General features: G+C 40.4%; 1 protein-coding gene across 5 annotated transcripts in view; it reads left to right on the top strand.

The window, feature by feature from the left end:
* NLGN4X (neuroligin 4, X-linked) overlaps nt 1–14,066 on the top strand; it is a 354,547-nt gene extending 340,481 nt beyond the window's left edge. For all 5 annotated transcript variants that reach the window (XM_011972100.1, XM_011972101.1, XM_011972103.1 and 2 more), the window contains 2 exons: nt 158–947; nt 10,461–14,066. In XM_011972100.1, coding sequence (XP_011827490.1) covers nt 158–947; nt 10,461–11,310 — 1,640 coding nt within the window. In that variant the 3' untranslated portion in view covers nt 11,311–14,066. The remainder of the gene's footprint in view (nt 1–157; nt 948–10,460) is intronic.
* The last annotated feature ends 4,605 nt before the right edge of the window (nt 14,067–18,671 follow it).

Below are 18,671 nucleotides of genomic sequence, written 5' to 3' on the forward strand. Positions count from 1 at the left end.
AAATGAAAATGGGTAAAAGGTCCCCTGACAGAGTTGAATGCTACTACGTCCAGAAATTCACATGCCTGAGAGACAATCACAGCCTTCATTGCTCAGTAAAAGCTGCGTTTCTGTCCTGCGGGTTTTCATTTGCATGTCCACAATTTTGCACCTGCAGGTCTCTTCCAGAAGGCCATCATTCAGAGCGGCACCGCCCTGTCCAGCTGGGCAGTGAACTACCAGCCGGCCAAGTACACTCGGATATTGGCAGACAAGGTCGGCTGCAACATGCTGGACACCACGGACATGGTAGAATGCCTGCGGAACAAGAACTACAAGGAGCTCATCCAGCAGACCATCACCCCAGCCACCTACCACATAGCCTTCGGGCCCGTGATTGACGGCGACGTCATCCCAGACGACCCTCAGATCCTGATGGAGCAAGGCGAGTTCCTCAACTATGACATCATGCTGGGCGTCAACCAAGGGGAAGGCTTGAAGTTCGTGGACGGCATTGTGGATAACGAGGACGGTGTGACGCCCAATGACTTTGACTTCTCCGTGTCCAACTTCGTGGACAACCTTTACGGCTATCCTGAAGGGAAGGACACTTTGCGCGAGACTATCAAGTTCATGTACACAGACTGGGCCGATAAGGAAAACCCGGAGACGCGGCGGAAAACGCTGGTGGCTCTCTTCACTGACCACCAGTGGGTGGCCCCCGCCGTGGCCACCGCCGACCTGCACGCGCAGTACGGCTCCCCCACCTACTTCTATGCCTTCTATCATCACTGCCAAAGCGAAATGAAGCCCAGCTGGGCGGATTCGGCCCATGGCGATGAGGTCCCCTACGTCTTCGGCATCCCCATGGTCGGTCCCACCGAGCTCTTCAGTTGTAATTTCTCCAAGAACGACGTCATGCTCAGCGCCGTGGTCATGACCTACTGGACGAACTTCGCCAAAACTGGGTACGTTCTTCCTCGTGCTGGGGTATCGCTATCCTCGTCACTTGTTTGGGTCCTCAATATAGGTATTGCTTCTACTGCCACTTGCAGGAGCACACGTGCGTACACACACACACACATGTGTGCACACATATACACACAGATATACGATTACACACGCAGTAACAGGCAGCTTCTCCCGCAACATCTATGGAACTCATTTTTTTCTTTACTCCTAAAGTGTTATAGGAGTAAAACAACTGTCAAACCAGATTTTTACTAGAGTTCTAATTGCCCATTGGGAATTCCGGAGTTCCTACCTGCAGGTGCAGGACTCATACATATAGGACGGTTCTGTTAATAGCTGATTAAACGGTTTTGGTTTTGGTTTTGGTTTTGTTCTTGTTGTTTTAGAGACACAGTCTCACTCTGTTGCCCACGCTGGAGTGCAGTGGTGCAACGATAGCTCACTACAGCCTTGAACTCCTAGGCTCAAGCCATCCTCCTGCCTCAGCCTCCTGAGTAGCTGGGACTACAGGTGCCCGCCACCATGCCTGGCTAATTTTTAGTTGTTGTTTTTTTGTTTTTGTTTTTGTTTTTTTTGATAGAAACAGGGTCTCACTCTGTTGCCTAGGCTGAAGTGTACTGGCACAATCATAGCTCACTGAAGCCCCAAACTCATGGGTTCATGTGATCCTCTCATCATCTCAGCCTCTTGAGTAGCTGGGACTACAGGCGTGCACCTCCATGCCCTTACATGGAATTTTGTAGACAGGTTTGCTATGTTGCCCAGGCTTCTCTCAAACTCCTGGGCTCAAGGGATCCTCCTACATCAACCTTCTGAATAGCTGGGACTGCAGATGCACACCAGCTTACTCAGCTAATTTTGTTTTGTTAGAGACAGGGTTTTGCTGTGTCACGCGAGCTGGTCTCAAACTCTTGGGCTCAAGCGATCTTCCCACCTCAGCCTCCCAAAGTGCTGAGATTACAGGTGTGAGCCACCACGCCAGCCCTGATTACAGAGTTTTAAGTCTAATTTCAACCATATCTCTTTTGTTAATTTGTGAGGGTATCACAGCACATGCACCACTTGGGGAATTGTGTTGATTGCCTGGCCATAGGAATGAAAACACATATCATAATAATTATACAGAAATATAAATATATATTCCTATATATATTTAATATCTCTATAAAAATATAGATATTCCCATATGTATAATATATAGTACGTATATATTTGTATTTGTATATATGACACACAAATATATTTGTATATACAAATACAAATAAATATACTATATATACAAATACAATATATATAGTATATATACTATATATACAAATACAAATATATATACTATATATACAAATACAAATATGTATATACATACACAAATATATATTTGTATTTTCTTTGCTATATAAATAGCTATAGAGATAGAGCAAATAAAATATATGATATTTGTATCATATTGCTATATGGCTTGCATATATAAACACACACACACAAACACACATATATGTGTATCTCACAGGAAAGCTCATTTATTGGCCTAAATATAGTAGAAAATATAAAATATACAAAAAGCACATATACAACCGAGTCTGCCAATATTCTGCTGAGCGGATTCTCTGCAAACCATGGGAGAAAAGAACCCAAAACCTCCTAAATAGCTCCAGACATTGTGGCATCTTTTCATTTTCTCTTGTCTAATAATGTAACTGTGGAAATGGATGGGGTGTCATTCTGTTCTACCAGTGTGTGCCTCCATCGTCACCCTGAGCCTCTTTACACTGAATGAGAGAGAGAGAGAGATGTGCCTGTCGCCCAGGGAGGGTAAATCTTCCCATGCGGAATGAGGCTCTGAGACTGCAGTGGCCCTGCCACACATGAGTTATGCACAGTAATCCTTAGAAGATCTGGGGATGCTGGTGGTTTCAATGCCTACGTGTTTAGCAGCTGGCATACTGTACAAAGATTCCAAAGTGGTTTGAGTGGGGAATGGTTTAAGAATGTTTTGTGCTCTTGGCAAAAGTACAGCATGTTTTTGTAGTGGAAAAGGTATCACCTGGACACCAACTTTCAATAATCAGGCTTTGTAGATTTGGTCTGAGAAAGGCTACCTGGAGGAGAAGGGAGGAGGGACCCACATTTGATGGAAATGCTTGTCTATCACTGAAAGGTTCTTTCTTGTGTGAATAAATTGTTGAAATCAAATTATACTTTTTTTTTTTTAAGTAAACCTTGTTTATTAGTCTGTTAGGGCTGCTGTTATCAGAGTATCAAAAACTGTATGTCTGTGCTGGGTGCAGTGGCTCATGCCTGTGACCCCAGTACTTTAGGAGGCCAAGGCAGGAGAATCGCCTGAGGAAGCCACGAGTTTAAGACCAGCCTGGGCAACATAGTGAGAGTCCATCTCTACAAAACAAATGAAAAAATTTAGCTGGGCATGGTAGCATAGGCCGAGAGTCTCCGCTTCTCAGGAGGCTGAGGCAGAGGGATCACTTGAGCACAGGAGGTCGAGGCTGCAGTGGGCCATGTTTGCACCACTGCACTCCAACCTGGGCGACAGAACGAAACCTTTGTCTTAAAAAAAAAAACAAACAAAAAAGCCCAAAAAGTGTGTGTCTTATAACAACAGAAATTTATCGGTTTACACTTCCTAAGGCCAGAAGTTGCAAATGAAGGTGCTTGCAGGGCCAAGTTCCCTCCAAAAGCTATAGGAAGGTATTTCTTTGCTGCTTCTTAGTTACTCGTGTTTGGGTGCAGACTTTGGCATTCGTGCCTTGCAGCTGCACCACCCCACTCTGTGTGTTTGTCATCTTACGGCCTCCCTGTGTGTCTCTGTCTCCACATGGCTGTCTTCCTATAAGAGCATCTGCCAAGGCGCATTAGAAGCTCACCCTACTCCAGTATGACCTCATCTTAACATAAATAGTCATATCTGCAGTTACCCTATTTCCAAATAAGCTCACATACTGAGGTACTGCGGTTAGGACTTCAACGTATCTTACTTTACGGGGAGACAGTATTCAATCTCTAATACCTTGTGAAGCCAGGGCCAGGCCCTCTTTTGTGACAGCACTAAGATAAGTGGTGTCTGCCCTTGCAGAGAATTTCATCTTCTTGAAGCCTAAAGACTTCCATCAACATGGCTATACTCATTCAATCTTCACTACATTGGCATCTAAAGGTATTACTGACTTGGTCTGTAAACACTCTCTTTACTTACTTTCATTAAAACCATATGCTTTTTCTTTTCCTCCTTACATGATTTGAAAATAAACTTTATATGATTATCTTAAGTGGAAAGCTAGAATCATTCCTCATACATTTTATAGAACCATTAAAGCAATAGTGAAATCTAAATAATGCTGTTAAATTCTCATTAGCTCTTCCTGACTCCCAAGGGCTGTGAGACTGAGACTGGCTCTCTCATTATTAAAAAAAGGAAAAAAGACAGAAAAAGATAAAGGAAGTTAATTAGTTCCATGAGGTGATCGTTATCACTGCTGGCACCAAATGGATGCTTTTACCAAGACATCATGAAGGTCTGAGAGAGCCGTGAGAATACCACAGTGCTCTCTCTGTTATTGAGTGCTTTTTCATGCCATGAATCTGTTTCTTAAAACCACTTGGCTTAGAGCCTGTGGTTTCCCCCCTGCATTTAGGGAATACATTCATGTTGCCATTCATGGTCTGTGTTGAGGGTTCGTCTAGCTTTCATGAAGGCCCTGACATGACTGGAAGAGATGAGGAAGGAATTACTGCTGGAACTTGGAGAAACACTCTGATGCTACTGAAATCAAAAGCTGCTGGTAGAGAGAGTTCATTGAGGTACCCAGAGCTCGAATGTCAGTCCGTCTGAAGCCTCTATTTTTGTTTCTTCCGCCCATGGGAAACATCCCTGAAATAACACTGAGTGTATTAATGCAGTGAGCTCTTTTAATTCATTGGAAAGGTATTAGAATGACTCAAATGATTCCTCAAGGAAGTTACTCAGAACTTACATCCCATGTGAAATGCAACGTGTGGATTCAAATACAAATAGATTAAGTGATCACACCTCCATGGCAGCTCCATAAAAGAAGGAAATGGGGAATATCACCGTCAGGCACAGTCTGGTGAGCTAGGTATTCGTCAGTGGATGACAAGGACCTCAGTTGCAGTTGCTAGTTATTTGTTTATTGTAAATTGGGTGGTGGCCCGATCACTCCAGGGCAGAGAAGGAGTCCCTGGTCACCAGGTGCAGAGAACGAACCAACCTGATGCCCGTAAGGAGAAAGTATGGGATGCACCTTATCTGTTGTCATCCTGTGAGCTGCCAAGTTTAACGCCGTTCTGCAGAGCACACACTCAGACGATGACTCACAGAACAGGAGGGCATATTTCTGCATACCATCACTGTTCCCTTCCAGCACTGGAGGTGACAGGAGGAAACAAGAATAGCTCCCAGCGTGTCTGTCACTACACGGTGCCGTGGAGAGAGGATCGCATTGTGCCAGGACATGCTTCAGCACTCTCAGTGGGCGTTATGTCAGGCGTTCTAAACCTGCAGACACAGCACAGTCTCTCAATGGCGCACATGTTCGCCGAGATGAGGAGGATGGTGTCTGGATGCTTCTATGCAGACATCTCAAAGCAGATGGTTCTGACCTTTAGTCTAGGTTTGAAGGCACGTATACCTGGTATACATAAACCTTTGGATTTGGGATGGGCACAGAAAAATTATGTTGGGATGTTAATGGCAGAGAAAAGAAAGGAAGGGAGGAGGGAGGAAATGAAGGAAAGAGAGTTGGGACAAAGGAAGGAAGGGAGGGAAGGAGGGAGGGAGGGAAGAAGAGAAGAAAGTAGGGAGGGAGGGAATCAAGAAAGGAGTGAAGGAAGGGAGGAAGGAGGGAAAGAAAGAGGGAAGGGAGGAGGAGAGGAAGGAAAGAAGAAGGGAAGGAAGGAGGGAGGGAAGGTGAAAGGAAGGAAGGGAGGAAGGAAGAAAAGAGGGAAGGAAGGAAAAGAAAGAAAGAAAAGAGGCAAGAGAGGAAGGGAGGAGGAAGAAAGAAGAGATGAAGGAAAGAAAGAGTAGCGAGGGAGGGAAGGAAAAAATGGAGGGAGAGAAAAAGAAGGAAGGAAGCGAGGAAGGAAGGAAGAGGGAGGAAAAAGAAAAAAGGGGATGGGGGAGGAGAGGAAGAAGGGAGGGAGGGAGGGAAAGAAGGAAAACAGGGAAAAGGAGGGTAAGAAAGAGAAATGAGGGAAGGGAGGAGGGGAGGAAGGAAAGAAGGAGGAAGGGAGGGACAATTGGATCCTTGCTTATAGATCATGTCAGCTGCATATTTTCACGGTAGCATTAGGTGAGAGGGCTCTCCCATCTTGGAAAGGCGGAGGCAGCGAGTACACAGAGTAGAAATGAGGAGGAAGTCCCTGCCGGGGCTCTAAATTATGAAAACCTTGATCAAGACAGGATATTGAAATCAGTGAATGCCAGGGCCTCAAGTAATCCTTGCTATTTCTTTTTTATTATTGTTTTGAATAGGGAAGCAGTTGCCCAGGCCTGTGCCTGAGCGGGATTCTCCCCTGTAGCAAGGAGGAGTTTCAATGTTAGTCCAGGTCAGAGGACTAAAATCATGCTGCAAGAGAACCGTGTAAGCTCAAACATGCAGAGGCATTGTAGAAATAAGGTAGATTGAGACCATTTTTGGAAAAGTACATCTTTCCTTGACTCTGAGCAGCGTCAAGGAAAAGTGAAAACTAACTCTGAAGTTTGAAAAGGGTTCTAGAGCATTAAAGTCCTTTTCCTGTAAAATTACTTTGGGAATAGGAGAAAAGGGGTTTGGCCAAGCTGATCAACAAAATTTAGGTGCTCATTGATCCAGGATTCTTTCATTTTGAGGTCTGTGTGGAAAGAGATGGACAAAAAGGAGTAGGGGAATCTTGATTTATTTATAAGGTATGACAAAGAACAGTGCTTTAAAGTAATCAAACAATACATTATAATAATATAGTAGAAGACCTTATATTGTGCTATTGGAAGTCAGAAATGAGAAGAGAGTTTTGTAATGGAAAATCAGGTCAACACGTATTTTGATTTTTTTATGTTGTTCCATCAAATCTGGGGTTTGTACAGCAGATTGATTTGCATCAGATGCCATCACTGCTTTTGAATGTGCTGGTATCCTATGATTAATTTATATTCAACTATTGTTAAATCTTTGGGAAAGAAAGAAGTTACAATGAGGTATTTAGTGGGGATGGGTTACAGAGTTGCAGCATAATTCTGGCCGTAAAGGCAACCTTTATTACCAAAAAGGGATTTTAAGCTGAATGAATGAACATCCCCACCTGGTGTGGCAGAGGAGTCACTGAATGCATAATAAACTAGTTTGGTAACAGATCGTTAACTGCGAACAATGTTTTGGGTATAAGGAAAACCTGTGCTACTTAAAGGACCAGCTGAGAGGATTCACAGACATTTTTAGAGAGATCATAGTACTATATTCCATCTCTAGCTAAAGAAATGAACTAGACCTTAGAAATGCACTTGAGTCTCTGCTGCCAAGATTACATCTCAAATAAAACAGGGCAGGGGGAAATGGCCGTGTTAGGTGCTGGGGGATAAGGAGAGAGACATGCATTGAGTCTTTTACTGGAGAGACCAACTTGTGTTTCTATCCTCAGTCATTACAATCTTCAGTTTTACTCACAGGAGTTTAAACAGTCCTTATGCTGAATAAAATCTAAAAAACAAAACACTGATACCCCACATCTAGGTCTCACTGTCTGGAGGGTTTGGTAAGGGAGAATGACTTGGGCTATCATAATCTCCACAAGTGTATCTGGGTTTAAGAATTCTGGCTGTGCATCTCTGAGATCTTTAACAGACAGACCGTATCAGGCGGCAGCTCACTTTTGTGGATTTTCCAAATCCTCTGCTTTATTCTTCAAGAACAAATTAAATGTGTTTTCTTTACCTTTCAGATATACCCTGAGTTCCTTCAAAAATAGCCTAGTACCCAAAATGAACAGAATACTCCATCTCCTAGATGCTCACTGCATAATAGATGATACAGCCACACATCTAATAGACCCAATTCAGTAAAATTGGATCCGTGGAAAAAAAGGAGGAATCTTCACTTCCATTTGTTTCTTTAGAATATTAAAAATCAATAACTAATATTAGTGGATTTTTTTCCTAAAATATTTATTCACTTATTTTTCTTTCAACACACATTAAATAAGTGAAAATTTTAAAATCCTTTCAGAAAGCTTAAAGAAGCACAAGAAACATGAGATGTTGCATTGAATCCAACATTTTTTCAAAACCATATAAGAATACATGTATAATAAATAAAAAAGCAGAAGACTTTTCAAATATATTGTTTATCAGTAAATAAGAAAACTCATGGTATTAGAACCTATCAGATTATATATATTTGTTTTCACCCTCTTAGTAAAGTGAAAACACAGCAGTTAGTGTGCATTCAACTAAAAGGTAGAGGTCAACTTTCTTTTTCTTCTGTATTACATTACACATCTTATATCTATATCTATAGATAGATATACACATACACATATATACCCACATAATATACACACATATATATACTGCATATAGTATACAGTTAGTATACAGTATAAACTGTGCTATACAGTATCCTTGTATATAGTATGTAATATACAATATACTTTTATACACTCTACAATGTATGCAATATAGAAATACAGTATGTACTCTGATACACAGTATATCACTCCCTAGTTCTCCCTCCCTTGCAATATTGTAGATGTTCTAATTTTTATTTTGAAAGAGAGGGGATAATATTTCCTGAATTCTTACCATATGCCAGACATTTTGTCATTATCTTTCAACCTTCATCACTTACCTCCAACCCTGATACTCTCATCTACCATGTAGAGAAGTTAAGGCCAATACTGGCTGGAAAACTTGCTCAAGTTTTCACAGCTGTTAACTAGCCAGAGCTGCAGAAATTCGAATACAGGGAAATGATTTATCATCACCACAGACTCAGACTGAGGGGATAAAATCTTCCTTTAGCAAATGTGTCACCTCTGAGTCAAGTATATTGTTTGGATCCTGCACAATGTCTGGTAATGGCTACAGATACATGATCTTCCTTGGTCCTGCAGCCTTCTGCCATGCAGGCCATGCAATGGTTGGAGGCAGTGTCACAAAAGTGCCACCAAGGAGAAGTTACCTGGAAGATAGATCTTAGCTCACACCTGGAGCCATTGATCAGAATGTTGCAACTCCCTGCTTGCCTGGGTCTGCACATCACATCTGAATGTTCAGTACTAACTAGTATATAACTTTTTACCATGCGTAATCTCAAACCTTTCTTATAACAAATAAACCTTAAGATGTAACTGTTTTGTAGCTTACTTTACAAACCGTCAAAAACTGGAAGAAATTAGCATTTGGTAATTTGTTTTTTGAAGAGGAAGTGTTATCCTAAGAGAGTTGGTTGCAAAGATGTTTATTAAAGGCCCTATGTTTTATGAATTATCTCCAAATTTTTATGATTTTCCTTCTACCTGTGCCCACTTGTGCAAATAATAATAAGATAATTCTTTGGCTCATAGTTTCCAAGCACAGCTTAGCATCTGTAACAGCCCTCAGCTTGTTTCCGGGTGTCTTATTTATCTTAAACATGTTAACCTCATCATAACTATATGTACCATTTTAGCAAACTTCTTACAGCTAACATAGCGTGCTTTCATGTTTTCCGGACTTAGTCTTCAAAAGGTATTTTGAAGACTAGGTATTTTACTTTCAAATAGAGAGCAAACACATGGTGTATATGCCTGTTTACAAACATTTTCTAATTATAAAACCAATTTTTGACTGTTAATATCAATTTTCATTGCTAAAACTGCAACATTTATTCATTTACTTCCAAAGATATTCTTGAGCAAGACAGAGAATGCCCATTTCTTGAACAATAGCTTCTTAATCAGAATTTCTCAACCTCAGTACTGTTAACATTTGGATCCAGATAACTTCCTTGCTGTGGGGGTCTCTCCTGTGCACCAGAGGGTGTTTAGTGGCATCCTTGACCTCCACCCTTCATAGAACAACCCTTCATCTATGAAAACCAAAAATGTCTCCAGACCTTGCCAAATATCCCTTTGGAGCAAATCCCTCCTGGATGAGTTTTCCAGTTCAAGAGAGTGAAACTTGAAATACTGAAATTGTTCCTAGAGACACTTAGTTTTCCTTTTTTCCCTTTATTTTTGAAGATCATTTGATGCCTTAAAAATAGTAGACATGTTATAAAAATGCCATAATATTGCTATCAGGGTTTATATTTAAAAGAAAAATAAGCAATTTTTAAGGGAAAAGACAACATGGTAGACATGTCTAGGATTAAAGCAGAATGTACCTTTGCTGCTTGGGTATTTTGTGCTCATTGAAAAATATATATGAAGAGCAGATTGTAACTTCCTGATTTATTGGTTTAAGATAATTTCATATCACATGTGGAAGAGTATGACCTTTCTTTTTTTTCTTCCTTCTACCCCAGTGATCCAAATCAACCAGTTCCTCAGGATACCAAGTTCATTCACACAAAACCCAACCGCTTTGAAGAAGTGGCCTGGTCCAAGTATAATCCCAAAGACCAGCTCTACCTGCATATAGGCTTGAAACCCAGAGTGAGAGATCACTACCGGGCAACGAAAGTGGCTTTCTGGTTGGAACTCGTTCCTCATTTGCACAACTTGAACGAGATATTCCAGTATGTTTCAACAACCACAAAGGTTCCTCCTCCAGACATGACATCATTTCCCTATGGTACCCGCCGATCTCCTGCCAAGATATGGCCAACGACCAAACGCCCAGCAATCACTCCTGCCAACAATCCCAAACACTCTAAGGACCCTCACAAAACGGGGCCCGAGGACACAACTGTCCTCATTGAAACCAAACGGGATTATTCCACTGAATTAAGTGTCACCATTGCCGTCGGGGCATCGCTCCTCTTCCTCAACATTTTAGCCTTTGCGGCTCTGTACTACAAAAAGGACAAGAGGCGCCATGAGACTCACAGGCGCCCGAGTCCCCAGAGAAACACCACAAATGATATCGCTCACATCCAGAACGAAGAGATCATGTCTCTGCAGATGAAGCAGCTGGAACACGATCACGAGTGTGAGTCGCTGCAGGCACACGACACGCTGAGGCTCACCTGCCCGCCAGACTACACCCTCACGCTGCGCCGGTCGCCAGATGATATCCCACTTATGACGCCAAACACCATCACCATGATTCCAAACACACTGACGGGGATGCAGCCTTTGCACACTTTTAACACCTTCAGTGGAGGACAAAACAGTACAAATTTACCCCACGGACATTCCACCACTAGAGTATAGCTTGGCCGTATTTCCCCTCCTATCCCTCTGCACCACCTGCTCAGCAACATAGAAGAGATAAAGAAAGAGAGAAAGAAAGTCTCCAAACCAGGAATGTTTTTGTCCCACTGACTTAAGACAAAAATGCAAAAAGGCAGTCATCCCATCCCAGCAGACCCTTCTCGTTGGTGTTTTCCAGTATTACGAGATCGACTTCTGACCCTATGAAATGTGAAAGGTACACATTTCTGTTAAAATACTGCTTTAAGATCTCTACCACTCCAACCGATGTTTAGTGTGATAGGACATCACCATTTCAAGGACCTGGGTGTTTCTAACATCATGGAAGCAGCTGACACTTCTGAAACTCACCCAAGGACACTGAATATTTTTTAATTACAATGGAAATTTAAACATTTCTTTCTGTGCCACACAATGGATGGCTCTCCTTAAGTGAAGAAAGCGTCAATGGGCTTTTGCCCAGCACATGGAGCTGTAATCCAGAGAGAAGGAAACGTAGAAATTTATTATTAAAATAAAAGAATGGACTATGCAGTGAAATCTGTATGGTTCTGTGCAAAGAGGTGTTTTGCCAGCCTGAACTATATTTAAGAAACTTTGTAAAAATTAAAAATGTATATAGCTGTGAGTTTAAACAAAACCACAAACAGACAAACAAGAAAAAAAGCTTTTATTGGTGTTTTCAGTTTGAAAGAGCTTTTAGCAAGGTTGTGCTTTTCATTGTGCTCTGTATGTATATAAATATATATATATATACACATTAGTCATATCAGCTCTGTTTCCTCCCCAACAAAAGAGGCTTTTCTTCTTAATTACTTGTGGTGAACAAAGACATGGGATTTTCTTACATGAGATTCTCATTTGTAGGAGGATGTGATGTCCCACAGAAGACCCAGACGGTCTGTGTGGCCTATTTCCCCCGTCAGGTTGCACAGGTGCATGCAAGAGCATTCTTAGGAGACCATTGTTTTGAAAAACTTTGACTCGTATGTGTTAGCCTTCATGAAATTGCAGTACAGAGATGAGTCCCCAAAGTGGAATGTATTTACAGCTTGTTAAATTAGAGACATGCACACACAGAGAATCAGCAGGGAGAAACAAAAATACAAGTCCCATTCTGTAGCTCTGGCCCTTTGAATATGTTTAGGAAGAGTTGCTTCCCATTTCAGGGCCCTGCCAAAAAAAGAAGAAAGCTTGCCTTTGGTGGGGCTATGCCCCGTGGAGTAAATACGGCTCTGTGTTCCCTAGCAGCTGCGGGAGGGTTTGGCCGATGAAGTACCTGCTCAGCTTAGCTAATCAGATTGAAGGAAGACATGTGTCTTTCCTTTTTGTTTAAGCACTCGGTCCCTTATTTATCAGTAAGCAGGTTTTAAAAAATTTTTTGTATCATTTTTGGGATCAAACAAATGATTGTCTGAAAATATCACTTTTTGTGAATTTGTATATCTGGTCACCAAATGATGAATATTATAGAAGAATGGGGGAAGAAAAGGATAGAACATTAAAACTGCTTTGCATGGGTTTTCTGGGAAATTAGGATAACTTCACTGAGAAGACATTGAATGGAAATTATTCACCCATTTTAAATTGGTGACCTAGGGATCAGAGATTTTTCTTTCCAATAGCTTGTCGTTTTCTCATTTCTCTTCTCATTTTCAGGAAAGTTTTGAGTGTTATAAGGTGGAAGGAAACATAGTAGCAACGGTTACTTTATATTTTGTCTTTCAAAAATTATTGCGTTACCAAGAAACAGTAGCCAAAGATATTTGAAGATCATGTCCCTCGGCTCCATTGTGGGTTATTCTAGAAATCCAGTCTTAAATCTCTCTGCTAAAGTGGACATTCCTCATAAAAATTGTCCAGCTGCCTGGCTCTTTTGCAGTAACAGCCTTTGATTACTGAATCCCTACACTCAAACTATAGTGATGTATCAGTGTTTGAGAGTGACCTCTAGAGAAAAGCAAAGTGTTTTTAGAAATGCATAAAAGTCATCCCCAAATCCTATTGCTTATCTTGGGTTAAATTTGAGAGTGATTCTCTGTATATAAATATGTGAAATATTATTATCTCAACTTAGCACACGTGAAGCAACATTTCTGTCCTACAGAGAGGTGTCATGGTAAGATTTCATTCCCAATTCATTGTTTCATAGAGCTATGATCAGGCCATTTCTGCAAGCAGTGTATGACCCCACCTGAGCAACCACAAATAGGCTCTCCGTGAAACTACAAAGGAAGTGATGTGTGGCACCCATGCTGGTTTCGTCTGTCTGTAATGTGAATTCCAGTATTTGTTTAGTATTTCCAATTGTCTCCTGCTAGCAATATGTACAGTAACGCGTCAGGCTTGTGACATTTGAATAAGGAAAAACAGAGTTCCTGTTAAGTGAATAACTTTAGCTTTTACAGGGGATTATGATCAAAAGTGATTTAGTACATCTTAAATGATATCTTATTTCTACATGGAAAGAAGTTGTAGAATCTTCATAGAGTTCTATGAGAAAAAAATATACTTGCTATCTATGAAAAAGAGAAAAAAGAAAAAAAATGAGAAAAATAAGAAAAAAAAAATCGTTTCCTAGGCTTTTATTCTTGATCTTCAAAGGCACGCAGGGTTTAATGGTTCCTTGGGTTATTATTTTGCAATTTTGTTTTTTATTTTGCCTTAAGTAATGATAGAAGATATATATGGCCGGACACATATGTATAAACTTTTCAGCAGCATTTTTAATAATAAAATATCACAGTATTTTCTAATGCTTTGTGCAAATAATTATGCGTCCGTTCTTTCTTGGTAGGTGGCGTGTTTTATTTACTTTTGTTGTTCTTTGAATGCCTTTTTCTTTGTAAAAGCTAAGTGATGCAGCGGACATAGGCTACAAATGGATAAATACATTTGGTAATGGGATGATTTCTTTAGCTTTGGCCAGCTGCACAGTTGAGGAGGCTCTGCTGGCCTGATTTTGGAAAACCAAGCCCTGTTTGGTGAAGCGCCTCAGATGACACTGCCTGAAACAGAGTGTTTGGATTGGTTATATCTACCCCTGCTCATTCTTGTGTCACTGTGTTTGGAATTGTGGTGGACAAAACACTTTAAAATAGCCTTAGGTGAGTAAACTTTCACGTGACAGCAAGAAATTCTGCTGAATGAAACTCGAGAGGCAGAAAATCACTATCATACCAATGGGAGCCCGTTTGTCAATTCCTTCCTGTGCATCCAACCATCGCGACCTTATTTGACTTTCACAGTAGCCTTAAGGGACACGCACATGCATTGCTCCCCTTTCATAATGGAAGATGTTCAGAGGAAACTAGCCCCTATTAGACAGGAGAACTTGATGGATAACATGATAGTAGATCCTCATAGCCCAAATCTTTTCACCAAGAAGTTAACACGGCAAACACTTGTAAGTCAAGGCCTTGCATGTTGTGATAATCCTAGCTAAGTATCAGAGAAAGAAAGATAGCAAGGACCGGGACTCTCTGACATATGTGAACTCCTAAATTCTTCAGATGCTGTTTGCCTCAATCATGTTGTGAAGGCACACAGGAGAAATACATACACACACACATATATGTACATGTATATACATTAGATATGTATATACATGTACATATCCTATATATGCATTATGTATAGAATCATGCACAGCATATTTTTGACAAATGCAAATAGCATATATGATGACAGTCTCATGAGATTATAATACCGTATTTTTATTGTACCTTTTCTATGTTTAGATACACAAATACTTATCATTGTGTTACAGTTGCCTAGGGTCTTCTCTCCAGTCATGTGCTGCACGGGTTTGTAGTCTGGAAGGACTAGGCTATACCATAGAGCCTAGGAGTACTGTAGACTGCACCTCGAGGTTTGTGTAAGTACGCTACATGATGTTTGCACAACGATGAAATCACCTAACGATATATTTCTCAGAATTTATCCCTATTGTTAAGTGATGCATGACTGTACATGTATACATTATATGCACTGTATATGCACACATACATATATGCATATATATTACATATATAAATATATACATAGACATCACATACTTAAATTCCTGAAGATGCCAATTCCATTAAACATATATATACACACACATATGTATGTGCACACACACTCATATATCCACACACATCTACAACACATTTAATGTGTTCATATATACATTCCTATGCATGTGTGTGTATACATATATATAAAATACATTAGTTCTCTTTATCTGTGGAATCACATTCTGCAATTTCAGGTACTGTGGACAACTGTGGTCTAAAAATATGCGAGTACAGTTCAATGAGATATTTTGAAAGAGACCACACTCACATAACTTTTATGACAGTATATTGTTATAAATGTTCTATTTTATTAGTTATTTTTCATCTCTTACTGCCTCTAATTTATAAACTTTATCAAAAGTGTATATATATAATAAAATACATAGTATATAAAGGGTTTGGAACTATCTGTGGTTTCAGGTATCCACTGAGTTTTGAACGCATCCCCCTTGGAAAAGGGCCATTACTGAATATACACACACATAGACACACATGCATCTATACATACACATAATTTACATAGATATATTCATAGATATGCATGCACTTAAATCTCAGCATTTGCATTAAACACATATAAACATACATGTATATACACACATACATATATACTTATACATATTTAATTGAATGTCATCTTCAGGCATTCAAAGTCTAATTTTTAGCAAATTTCAGCTGAAGGGAGAATCACTCTTGTTTTGACTATTTCATGCATTCTTGTTCATTATGAATAACTCAAGGATGCTAAAAAATATATGCATTCATTCATTCATTCAACAATCCTTTACTGGATATCTCCACTGTCCCAGGCCCTGTGCTGGGCTGGTGTTAAAATTGAAGAAAAAACTTCTCACATCATAAACCTCAAGGGGAAGGCAGAGAAACACAGAAGCAAGGAGAGGCAGGGGGTGCTGGAGATGGAGATGGCACCCATGCTAATAAGTGGTGCTAGTAAATGTCTGGACACTGCCCTTAACCTAGTCTGTGAAGATTGGGAACATATTCTGTCTGAAGAAACCTAAGCCAGGCCTTTCCAACTCCGTAGAAAAAATGACAGTGGGTGGTGTGTTGTGGGGAGGATAGAATTCCACACCTTTGAAGTGAGAAGACAGGAAGTTGGGGAACCATGCTCCTGCATCCTGGGTGAAAAATTCAAGGTATTTTTTAGAAAGGTGTGAAATATGAGGCAGAAAGAAACTGGCTGATAAAAAACCTCCAAAGGCAAAGCAGGGAGTTTGGGCTTTGTCCCAAAGTCAGGGAGATGCCAAATGATTGCACCAAAGTGGTGTATGAGTGCAGTTGGGACATTTAGCAGTAATTCTCAAAAATTCACGTTCTTAGGAACATGTAGGACGTCTGCTGCAAGTGCAGATCCTTATTCAATTGTGTTGTGGTGAACCTGTGTCTGCATTTACAATGAGCTCTCAAAGTGGTGCACATGTTGCCGATTCTCAACTAACCCCAACTCTTTTAGGTTGCAAAGGATGGAGAACTGTCCACTTTAGAAGTAACCATGAGGGTAGTTTGTATCAGAGTAAGAGGGCTCTGGATACAAGGAAAGCATTAAGGAGGTAGAACAATCTGTTTGAGAAATTAATGACTGTCCTCTTTTCAAGGGTGATTGAGACAGTGATAATAAGTAAGAAAGCAAAAAAATACAATAAAAACATTGCATCATTTTATAGCTGCATGTACCAGAACTGATTAGGTGCAGTCATCAAATACCACCTGGAACCGCATCTGAAGTCAAGTTTGGGTTTAGGAACTTGTTTCAGCAGAGGGAGGGCATACACGGAGAACGATGAGCTACCTTGGAGAGGGGTTCAGATGGGCTGGTCAAGGGTTTGGGCTTAGACTGGGTTGTTTTAGAAGTGCTAAGAGGAGCAAGAACTTGTTCCTGGATTGGTTGCTCTCAGGATAATGGGATGTCAATAACCTTTAGCCAGAAAGTCACAGGACCAGAGCATGACTAGCATTCTTTTTGGTAAAAATAAGCAGTGGAAGAGAAGGGGATTTGGGGTCATTTTTAGTGGTTACATATTGTTCTTTTTTCTGTCTCATCCCATGCTGGCTGTGGGCTGCCTTCCTCTGATGTTGAAGTTCTTTCGATTATTTTTATGTGCAGCCAGATGCACCTTGACTTAGCCATTAATTAGCAGGCTAGTTCCAGCAGCCAGATATGAAGGCAGTTTTTTCTGTTCTTTCTCAGAACTTCCAGAATATGTACTCATATGTCCCATCTCCCAGGCCATCTGGTTCAAAAAAAATCTAGGTTATGCTAAGGAAGTAAAAGTGACACTTTCTCTGCAAATTCTCGTTATTATATTGAAAGAAATGGGGATACAGGAAAAGGTCCACTGTAACTCTACCCGTCTCTAAAATGACCATCCGTGTAAATACTTAGAACACCCAGAAATAATCCTGTTTCCTCTAGAGACAAGAGAATTAGGGAAAATGAGATAAATTAGCCAGGGGAAAACCCCGGCTGGAATTAACAGGTGACATTTATTAAAGGGGAATGTTCACACTAGTTCTTGAGGTCACTGGTTCCTAAACAGGCTGGAGAGGGAGTCTTTGGAGACTAAGACGAATTGCCAACAGCCACAGCTGGAAGGATACCCACAAGAAAAATCTTTCTCAGGCCCAGGCCCTAAACACAGGGCCTTGGACTCAGAAGAAAATAAATGGCGAGATGTATTTCTGGCACCCTAAAATAGAACCCTAAAAATTCCCATAAAAACTGACAAATCAAACGGTACCTAATTTTGAATATTACAACCATTATTATGCTTCATTTTTATGCAACATCTCTTTCTACGAGGATATACATTATGAACACAGCTTTCAAACTAACATGATTGGGCTGCCTGTGTTATTGGGTTTCAGGTGTTACTTCTAGCAGAGCAATTACAGTTTTCAAATTATAATAATAGAAAAGAACATAACAATTCATAAGGATATGCATTACATACAGACAAACTTTTCAAACAAATGCTTAAGAGATTTTCTAAAAGCATTGAGTAAACCATTTACAGAGCAATGACTTGTTTTAAAACCTTCAAATAATCATCAAAATGTGGTGTTCTGCATAGGTTATATGCATTAATCATTTAATCCTTTTACCAGTCCCAGGGTGTAGACCGTCTCATTTTTCATATGAGGAAACTAGGGTACAGAAGATTAAACGAATTGCTCAAGGTTGCAGTCTTAGAACATAAAATATCTAGTATTCGCAATCATATCGTTTTGCTTTTAAAAGCATGTGCTTGTCAACTATTCTCTAACACACACAGTTATTGG

Source organism: Mandrillus leucophaeus, unplaced genomic scaffold (assembly GCF_000951045.1).
Source record: "Mandrillus leucophaeus isolate KB7577 unplaced genomic scaffold, Mleu.le_1.0 Scaffold127, whole genome shotgun sequence".
NCBI classification, from domain to species: Eukaryota; Metazoa; Chordata; class Mammalia; order Primates; family Cercopithecidae; genus Mandrillus; species Mandrillus leucophaeus.